General features: G+C 54.4%; 2 protein-coding genes across 2 annotated transcripts; both read right to left on the bottom strand.

Annotated features, from left to right (window-relative positions):
• Window positions 1-838: 838 nt before the first annotated feature.
• Window positions 839-3096, bottom strand: NCLIV_045100 (putative FK506-binding protein 1; the record flags this gene model as incomplete). Its single annotated transcript, XM_003884059.1, has 3 exons — window positions 839-927; window positions 1593-1698; window positions 2251-3096. 3 exons carry the CDS (start codon window positions 3094-3096, stop codon window positions 839-841), a joined length of 1041 nt encoding a protein of 346 aa, XP_003884108.1.
• A 2187-nt stretch (window positions 3097-5283) lies between these two features.
• Window positions 5284-9536, bottom strand: NCLIV_045090 (hypothetical protein; the record flags this gene model as incomplete). The annotated part of the gene is made up of 8 exons (XM_003884058.1): window positions 5284-5474; window positions 5676-5805; window positions 6079-6195; window positions 7029-7411; window positions 7586-7679; window positions 8121-8218; window positions 8650-8749; window positions 9459-9536. The coding sequence occupies 8 exons, from the start codon at window positions 9534-9536 to the stop codon at window positions 5284-5286; spliced, it is 1191 nt and encodes a 396-aa protein (XP_003884107.1).
• Window positions 9537-10285: the final 749 nt, after the last annotated feature.

The following is a 10285-nucleotide window of genomic DNA, read 5'->3' as shown; positions in this document are numbered from 1 at the left end:
GCACTGCGAGTTCGTGCTGTCATCCTGACCAAGTCCCCGTCCTCTCCTACGCGGCCAGCGCCCGTTCGACAGGTGTTACTAAGCGCACCTCTACCAGTTTTGAGCGAGTTTCCTCAAGGAGGGATTTCTTCTCGCTTTTACAGCCAGGGTGGGGAGCAGTGTGTGGCGTCGGCGCTCCCGTGCGACTGATGTACCGGGAGTTCTCGCGTGGACGAGGTTCGACTCCGAACTTAAGTAAAAATCGGGCGGGGCGTCGGTGCGACATTCCTCTGGCTGCTTATGTTTTCTGTAGAGGGCATCAGAACCGCCAGCTCTCGCCAGCAACCTGGCGAGCGCGAGGCATCCGTGATGTAGATTGAAGAACGCTGGTACTTCTCGAATGTGGCCGGGACACGCTTTTGCCAGGGGAAGAAAGCGACTAAGGTCATGGCTACGGTGTCAGTGGAGCGAAAGGAAGCAAAACAGCACTTCGCGTTCTCCATACTGCGAGAGAATCTGCTGCTACGCAAGTGAACATGCTGGGTCGATAGGATAGTTTTTCGAAAAATAGTGCAGAGAGGGAAAAAGCGGTAGGCCTACAGAGTTAGACGACGGCTCGCCAATTCCCATTTTCTGAATCCGGGCACGGCGTCGGGCACATCTGAGGCGTCGCGCGTGTGTGTACATTTACGTTTACTAATATCTGCGGGAGTCGACTCCCCGATAACCACCGTTGCAGAGGTTAAAAACGAGGCGGTGGCTGCAAGGACCGCCTGCGGGGTGACAGTCAAAAGGACTCAAGTGCGAGGAGAGTCTTGACGTGTGCATGCAAAGACAAACAAATTTAACAAAAACGGATTTACTGCACACGCAGCAATTCGATCTCGAACTGAAGGTCTGCATTCGGAGGAATACCCCATGCAGGGAAGCCGCTCGCGCCGTAGCCCACTGCACCACAGGAAACACAACATTGCATTTCGCCGCGAAATCCTTTTCAGAGAGAGCAATGAAACACAGAAATGACGCGAAAGGGCCAGAACGATGTCTGGAAGGACAGGCTGGACGGGGAGCGGGATGTGGCATAAATATGAACAAGGCACCGGCTTTGGATGTCCTTTCAACGCCGCATTATCTGCTATAAGGAACCATTCAGGTACGATATGAAGTGGTATTCCGATTCCGCGATCCACAACTGTATAACGCGAATCAAAGAAACGGACACATTATAGTACCTAGGATACTGAATATGACTCCAGTTTTGAGACACAGAGAACCGAGTTCTTTATGACTGATTGCTGTTCACCACTACCGCACTGGACTACTGAACACGGTTGAAAGTGTTGGCTTTCAATAGCCTACTACATTGAGGTTATTCCACATCGGGAGGCGCTCTCTTCTACACAAGAATTGCATTTCGGAGGCACACTCCCGCGACCATTTTGTCGCAAAAACCGTTTCTCTTGGGACAACAGTAGCTTTTCTTTCTTCCACCCAATAAAGCAGACTGACACGAACGGCGCTAGAGACCCGCATACGAGAACGTTTTTCTGGCAACGACACACAGGCTGGAAACCGGGAAAAGACGCCTTCAGGTGATTACCGAGGCCGCTTACTGTTTGCAGGGATGGAAATGCGTCGAGTCTCGCCGACGGTCATGCCAAGGACACCCTGGTCCCAGCCGGCAATGACCTGGCCAATACCAGCTTGCCACGTGAACGGCTGAAAGAGGGAAGCATGCGCACACTCTGCCTCCCACTTTATGGCCAAGGCGCGGAATGCACCAACTCACAGGGGTACGTGCACGTATGTATCAAAATTCCAAAAGGAAAGGCCGAGCTAAATACAATCCCAGGTCATAAAGTTGTCTACCATTTTGTATACTCATGGTCTGAAGAAAGAAGAGCAGGAGCGGCGGTAGGGCTACGTGTTCGCACCAAATAGCTGGGCCCAAGAACACGGATCCCGTTCCTGGCCGCGCAGCTCCTTTTTGCAGCCAGCACTGTGTGTTTATCTCTACACAAAACTATCGAACAAACACGCAGTCCGACGCGACCTTTCAAAAGACGCCTCAGGACCCCGATGCATGTGTGTGCCATCTGGGAAAATGAAGTCAGCGTCGAAATTGGACAACGCGAGGGCGTTGCTCCTGGAGTATATCCGCTCCAATTCAGTTTTGTGACACACCGTGGAGCCATGCGTGTGTAAAACGGGCTGTTGATCTCGGTTTCCTGAGAAGGTTGCAGTCTGTATCCTTTCGCTCCCCCCGCCTACCTGCTGGCCAGCGTCTTTGGTAGACCAGAATTTCTGTGTAGAGCCATCCGGCTTGAGTACGCTGCCTGTCGCGTGTACAGTGGCCGACTGACCCCGTTGAAGAGCAGGACCGGAACCAGGTTTAAGAACCTCGTGCTGGAGAGCCGCGAGAGGCGCCATTTTCTTTGAGGGTTTTGAAGAGCGGGACGGTGTGTTCCGTTTCGAGTCGTTTCGCTCGGGTTTCCCCCCAGAACTTGGGTTCGGAGTGGTAGGCGTTTGTTCCCCGGAAATTTGGGTATCCTTCACGTGGGCCGTCACGTCTTGCGAGTCAACGACCCCAGACGACGCTGAGTTTTCAGAAAGGCGAGGGAAAAGCGACGAAAAACTCGCCGGCAACTTCTCGACCGCTTTCGAGAGAGCAGGGAACGCTGAGAAGGGTTCCGGTCCGAAGCAGCACAAAAGGGGAACCGACAAACACGCAAGAAAAACAAGAAAAACGATGCAAACAAAAGAAAAAGCGTTCTTTTGGTTCGTCTTGGCGTTCTTTGCAGGCCCTTCTTCGTCCACCAGCGCATCGGCACTCGCCGACGAAAGAGGGTGGTTTTTCCCCCCCCTTCTGCGAGTTTGTCTAGCGCCGCTGTTCACCGTGGAGCTGCTCTGGACATTGTTCGAGAACCAGCCGGCATCGCCAGTGTTCGCATCTGCTCGGGAGTCTTCATGTTGGCGCGCAGTCTCTCCTTCCTTCCTAGAGGTTGTCCTTCCACGGACCTGTCTTCCTTGTTTCCGAGGACTTTCTGTCGCGCCTGCTTCTTCCGCGGGCACACCGGCAGCAGCTGCTGCCGCCCGTGACGCGGAGCGAGTCTGCATTCGAGGGCGGGACGAAAAGTGGATATACCAGGTAGGCAAGCTGGCGGAAGTGTGCCAAGCCAAGAAGGAAAGTGTGGCGCTGACAAGCGCAGGCCTCGGGAAGAAGCTTTGGACACACGAGGCGGTCTTGAGAGACGTCGCGCCGGCGCGGGTGGTGCTTGATCGGCCTCTGAATCCCGCAGATCCCCCACTCGCAAGCGAACAAGGATAAAAAATCTAAAGCAACAACGTAGAGGGCAGAGCCTAGGGAAACAAAGCTACATAACTCTACAGTGGCCGAGGAAAAAAGAAGAAACGTATGAAAATGTGCACAGGAAACACCCGTGAGCGTCCATCCTGAAGGGCGGCTTCTGAACCCGTGCCTGGGAAGGAGGAACCGCTCGCTCTTCGCGCAGGCCAGCGCTCGGCCCAGTCCGTGCAGGCGAGAGCACCTTTGCGTGAGTTTCCCCAAGAAGAAAGAGCCCACGGGATAATGTGCAACGACTAACGGATGCCACAGGTGTGTGTCCGATCTCGCGTTTCATTTCTCTCGAAGAATTGGAGACATGTACGCAACCAGAAGCCCGGGCAGCGCATGATCCGTTCGGCACGTTCGGCTGTTTCAGCAGCCCTTCACCTGAGAAGCCTTCCTAGATTTATACAGGGACCCCGCGATTTTAGATCGGTTGGTTCCGAATAGCAATCGTAGCAAGAAGTAACGGACTTAACTGACCATTCTAAAGGAGGCTCGGCGAGCAAACTCCTGGGTGCCATCCAGATTGGGCACCAGCACGGGAATTCTTAGGATGCTTTGCTCTCGAAACAGTTCACCATCCGGGGAAGCACCCTGTGGAGCTGTAAATGTTCTAGTTGGTATTCCATGTTAGGACCCCGATTTGGTTTAGTAAGGCAATGTTTAGCCGGGAAGCAGCGTCTAAAATACATCAACATGCATCAACTAGATGCCGGATGCTAAATGGGCATCATACTTTATTGGATTCATTTCCTTGCAAGCGGCTTTCGGCCTGATGGAACTGTCACATCCTAGAGATGATTGCGTGAGCTCTCTCGAAGGCTCGCGCCTTCCGAGTTGATATGGACGCCAGTGATGAGGAGCAACGAGACTGAAATGCCTCTCTTCTCGCTCCTCGGCGAATGAGGACTGGCCTTTTCCCTGTTACCACAGCCGGGCGCGCGCGCACCGACAGGTCGAGTTTGTCTGGACAAGGAACATAAAGTACACCTGTGGTTTAGAAACACGCACACGCTACACCTCGGCGACACGACATGCGTGCAAAATTCTGCACTGACCACTCGATACCGAGCAGTAAACGCGTAATGAAGAACGGGGTTCCCTCGCTATACAATTGGCACCAACTTCAGGTGTAAAAAAAAAGCACCACTCCCGATGTCTGAGGCGCATGTGCAGCGCTGGCAGTTACAGGTAAAATACAACACCGCAAGGGTGTAATAATAACGGAAACACTGGTTACAGTTTCACCTGCGCGGAAAAAGGAAGTATACACGTGACGGATGCGGCAGGGCACTATGTTCATGTGGATGACGTGAAGCACTGCCCAAAAAGATGACACACGAGGCACCGCGCACTACGCCACAGTGTGCAGCTGCGCGCATTGAGGCTCTTTTGTCATTTGCAAAAAAACCTGTGTCACGCCTGCAATCAGTTCCTACGGATGGGAACACACGTCACGAACGCGCTCTCAGAAAGTAAGAGGCGGTCGTAGTGAACTGATGTGGCGGATGCTGAACAGGCGGCTAGGGACGGCGGATGCAACAAAAAACAGGTCCAACTGAAACAAAAGTGGCAAGCTACAACATAATACATTCCTGGCTTGTTCTCCACTTATCAGGCCGAAATCAGAAGGGGAACCTGGGTAAAAAACTCTTCGCCAACCACGACGACAACCTGCTAGGCGAGTGAGTGTCGAGTCCTCCAGAGCGTTTTCTCGTCTTCGCTGCATTCGACATCACGCTGAGCACCTTCGGCAAGCAACAGTTGCCGTTCCCCTATTACCTCTCTCCGGCGGCGTTTGCACGCTTGCCGGGAATTGCTTTTGTGACCCATTTTACACCCACCTTTTCTCCTTCCATACAGACTCGGAACAGGATGCTCTGCGGTAGTGCCGGTGTGACGTTGCGTTGCAAGTTGGCCGCCTCCCAGGAACTCCACATGCTGCCGAACACTCCTTATTCGTTACTTGCGCCGTTTTGAACAAAGTCCGGTACGGGAAGGAAAGCGGATAGTTCTTCAAGTGCGGCCCCCAAACGGTAACCGGCAACCGCGATTTGGAGTCGAGATGCAAGCCTCACATCTGACACGTAACCACTTGAGGGGATGTACGGGAGGTCGGCTCGTGTGAAGGTGCGGAAATTGAATTCTGCGTAAAAGACAAAAGGGATAAAAAGAAAACCAACACCTGACGTTCGTTGCCACACAGTCGACAGGCCTCCGGCTCTCTCGCCACAAATTGTGTATATCGTTTCATGCTCCTTGTTTGCTCTCGAAACAACAGCGTTCTTAGGTCTCGGACGATGTCGCCTAAAAACAGAGCCCCAAAGTACGCCCCACGTGAACTCACCTCTGTAGGCAAGTTCCGCTGCGAAGCGATGGCTTTCCTCCGCGATTTTGCGGAAGTTCGGCGCAAGGAGTTCAGGAGTCAAGCGACCCTGCACGCGTTCCTTTGGGAAGTCCTCCATGATGCGTTGTGCCTGCCAACAAAGACAAAAAAAAACGCAGGAAGAGGTATCTCTGCAGCACACCACTGCCTCGACGTTTCCTGACAGGAAGGAAGTTCCCCAAGAAAACGACGCAACCGCTAGACAGACGAAGGAAAGGCGATTCGTCCCTCTGGGGTATGGCTCAAGACAGCGTGTGTCCCGCTTTCCTCTGGCATCCGTGCACAGTGCAGCTCTGCATGGGCACTTCCTAGGCAGGTGTTTGTGTGTCGTCTCTGAGGGGAACAGCGTGAGCGAGGTGCCTACCTCTGCAGCAATCTCCCGGTCATCGTACTCGTCCAAGTGTTTCATATAGACGCTTCCCGCTCCATCCCAAAATGCATGAAGGTTCGTCGAGCGTCCATCAGGCAGAATCAGCGGGATCTGAGGGAAGCACATGACACCAAACCTGCATGCCCATCACGCACACCTTACGAGACACATCGCACATGGAAATGCACGGACTCTCCATTCTCGCAGACCCCGCCACAGAACGGCTGTCGCGGCCGTGCCTCCTGCGGTCCCACGCGCCTTGAAAGAGCACACGACATCCGAGATTCCCTCGGTTCCACTTCCCCCGGGAACCATTCGGTTTTGCTGCTTCGCCCTCCATTTCCGACAAGCTCTTCACGACTCGTTTCCCGCGAAATCGTCAGCACGATTACGTTTCCAGCATTTCGCCGCATACTCCGGGATGTACGCAACACGCCGCGAGTCTACCCGTGTGGACCTGACACTCCTGCATGCCACGTGACGGCTGACCAGCATTGTGAGGATAAGCAGTCGGACACAGGGTGGCGTCTCTTCACGACGGGATGGAGCGGCGCTTCCGTACGAGTCGCGGTTGTGCCAGTGGATCACAGAGTGAAGTGCACGGTTCCGAACCATCCCTGAAGTCCGTGCTCGTTCGAGGGGATCGTGAGCAAAGATCTCCGAACGTTCGCTGACCCGTTTGCCTCTCAGCGCATCAAACCCCAGCGCATTCCCCCAAAGACAAGAGATGCAAACACCCTAAGTCCACACACATGCCACGTCTCCGTCATTCGCAACCGGGGAAGAACCCCTCCTCGAGCTTCCGCATGTTGCGTCACACGCGATTGGTCCTAAGTTGCCCCGGGCTGGATTCGCAGTACCCCAAAAGAGTTCAGTATGCAATTTTGGCCGCTTGCGGTGCAAAACGCGTCGAATGCCTCCATCCGTGTCCCGCGCACTCTCACCTCGGAACCGAAACGGTCGCCTTTCGGGAATGCGGGGGAGAAGGCCAAGACGCTGTGGAGCGGCTGGTGTATATCCGCCATGAGGTGAATAAGGATCCTCAGGAAAAAGTTTAACGAGAGAAGCGTCCCTACAGGAGCGCCTCCGTCTTGAACTGCTTGGGAGCGCGACGACGTGGAGAGACTCGTGCTTGCTTGAATCTCTTCTGGAATCGAAGGTTCCAGCAAATTTGAGTCAGGAGAGTTCACCGTCCCCTCCAGGTATCCTGCCGCAGCAAAGTGCGAAAGGGGCGGCGGAACACTGCAAAAGGGATCTTCCAGCTTCTCAGTGGTCGGCGTCGTTGCCTTCAGGCCTTCCCACGCCAGGTCCAGGAGATACTCCGCACCTGAAAGTTCATTGTGGCGCAAGGACGGGGGAGTGGATGTGGAGGGGCCAGTGGCTTCGGATCGTTGGAAACCCACAACGTCTCTGCCCAGCCGAAATGTTTTCAAAAAAGGTCGGATAGTCCCCCATCCCCTTCGTGCGTCGGTCGCTGGCTAGACACGCTCCGTATCCTTACTTCGTTCATAGATCGGGAGAAACGCGTCAAGTCCTTGCAGTTGGATCCCTTCCGGGTTGTACGGGATGTTCACACCATGCATGAAGCGGAAGACCTGGGGGACCAAATATACACGACGCAACACATCGCTGGATGAGAGACACGATTCCTCAGCACGCCTGGGGAGTTTGGCAAGCGACGCAAAAAGAGCCGTTCCGATTTAAAAGGAAAGAAGACGATTCAGAAGAAGCACTTGGACCCGTAATCCACCAGGGAAGGGAGACGATATATTCGCACAGTTTCCACTTCTGAATCGAACTCTCCAAAACACAGCCGTCCACCGGGGCCCGTGTCTACTCAGGCCGTAAGAACGGGGGTGATGGAATCCTTCTCATCCGCGCCTCAGAGTTCGGCCGTCGAGTCTAGGATCGCGACGGTCAGCGTTAACTGCACGTCGTGCGTTGTGTCCTTCTCAGCAGGAGCGTTTCTCTCCGGCTGTCTTGTGACGTTTGCCAGATCCAACACCTCGCAATGGAAAAGGATTTAACTGGAATACCTGAAGGAAATCGAAGCGTCGAGCTGGCTGCCGATACGGTGGTCCCTTCCCGTTAATGTCGTCCAGCCAGACGGAGGCGCGTTCCATAGTCGCGTAGTCTAAGAAAAAAACCCAAGACAGGAATCGGTCCCTTGACAGCCTTTTGCTTTTCCACAGGGAAACCCCAGGTTTCCCTGTGGTTGCGCACACCGCATGACGTGTTTCGGACGATGTGCGACTAGTTTTACACGCGTAGCCCGTGCATCAAAATGCTACCGTCTGTGTTTGCGCACGCCGCGCGGGCCGGCATGCGCGTCGAGGCATTCCGACCCATAGTTTCGCTTTCAAGCTTTGTTTCCCCTGGGCAAGACCCTCCAAACTCGGGTGAATTTCGCATTTCTATTATGGCAAGATGGGACAAAGCTGCGTCACACATGCCTTTGCGCGGAGCACTGGAAAGGGTGGTAGTTTCGGCAGACACGTTTCTCGAATTGATGGGTTTCAGTATGCACAGTGAAAACATGAGACTGCGGAAAGTGTGAAGACGTACTTGGGTACTGTCCTCGCCAGAGCCCCAGAATATAGTCGACCTTCAGCTGGACGAGGGCAGACAACTGGCTACGCGCGATCGACGCGACGATCATGTGCGGCTGCAGCAAGCGAGGCAAAAAACAGATAGCGGCTGTACTTGTCAAGGACAAACGCGAGTCTGTGTGGTTTCCGCAACGAGAGCACACATGCACGAAATGTAGAGGAAGAAGCGAAACGGAGCAACCAGACAGGCGACTGGGGGGTAGGAAGCCTGCAAGCGTTGAAACGGCGGCTTCGCCCACCGACTTTATCGGTCGGTGCCGTGGTTGAGGCGCCCGCGTGTCTCCGTAGACGCCAGCGACTGTTTGAATCCATCTCGTAGAGCATGTGATTCTTAGGGAAGGACCAATTGGTGCCACGTGAGAAGGCGCAGAAAGCATCATCATCTATCGAGCGCTCCCAACACGAATCTGTGCCGTGGCCTGGAAGCGACGCCAGACAGAGTGTGGCGAGTCGCGCGCGTGCACGTCACTTCGAGGGAAAGGATACACAAAGCTCAGGGAAGCGTGGACAGGGCAAGAGTTCCTCAAGTTTCTGGAAGTGCCTTTCCCCAGGAAAAAGTAAAGACACTCTTTACCAAAACGTGCATCCACACCAGCAGCTCGTACGTCACTCTTGAGGCTGCCCCATTTGCGTGCGGCAGCCGGCGAGAAACTGTTTGCTCCTGAACACGTTCGCACGTCACTGTGTGGCAACATATCCATAATTTACGTCCGGGGTCCGTCACTACATCAGGCCAGAGCTGCGGCCAGCGGCAGACTTTCTCACCCCGGAATGCCAGGCAAGAACGGGAGACTGCAAAAGAGCGCAGGCCCCCGCTGCGAGGAAGATCGCGAAACTCCTCATTTTGCTGGTCAAAGGGAGGGTTTCAGCTTCCGCGAAACGCCATGGATCGCCTAAAGGAAAACGAATGGTGTGCCAGGAAGCCAGATACGTAAGCCTGGGCTAACTCTCTGTAGGAGCACCGCGCTCCCGAGCAACCGTGGGAGGCCGGGTTCACCAGCGGTCGGCTCGTCCTCCGGCGCTCGTTAGACAGCACGAGTCTTCTGCGATCTGCGTCAGGTCAGCCCCCTGTCCTGATTTTTGCTTCAGAGCCGAGATTCGCCCGTCGCTTGAAGTTCATTTACCTAATTTGTGAACAGCCGGTCTGCTTTCTACACCCACGTGTACACAGTTCAGCCAAGCCTATCCTAATACTGCTGCACACAAAAGCAGCGTTGCACCGGTGGAAAGTGTGCCGCCCAGACGGAAGGCAGTGTCACCCGGCTGGATACGTGGTTTCGCTTACAGCCGACAGAGCCAACGGCGCGCTGAGAGCCTTTTCTGTCTTCAAAAGTGAACGGGAAGGATCGTTACTAGACGCCGAAAACCGGCCGGAGCTATTCCAGTGGCAGGTTACAGCAGCTGTTCAGTGAAAAAGTGAACCGCCGACACCAGTTGCAGGCAAGCGGAAAATGGGAGAAAAATACAGTTCGCCACGAGTATTTACTCGTCCCCCGGTTAAGTTGGGGCTGTCCCCAGTTGTGCATAAACCTGCGGCGCTTCCCAGACGGATTCCCACGTTACAAAACTGATTCCCGGCGTTTCTGCCCTTC

The sequence above is a fragment of the Neospora caninum genome, chromosome X, assembly GCF_000208865.1.
Source record: "Neospora caninum Liverpool complete genome, chromosome X".
Taxonomy (NCBI): Eukaryota; Apicomplexa; class Conoidasida; order Eucoccidiorida; family Sarcocystidae; genus Neospora; species Neospora caninum.
Note: the sequence above shows the minus strand (reverse complement) of the source record. Positions and strands in the feature narration are given on the sequence as shown.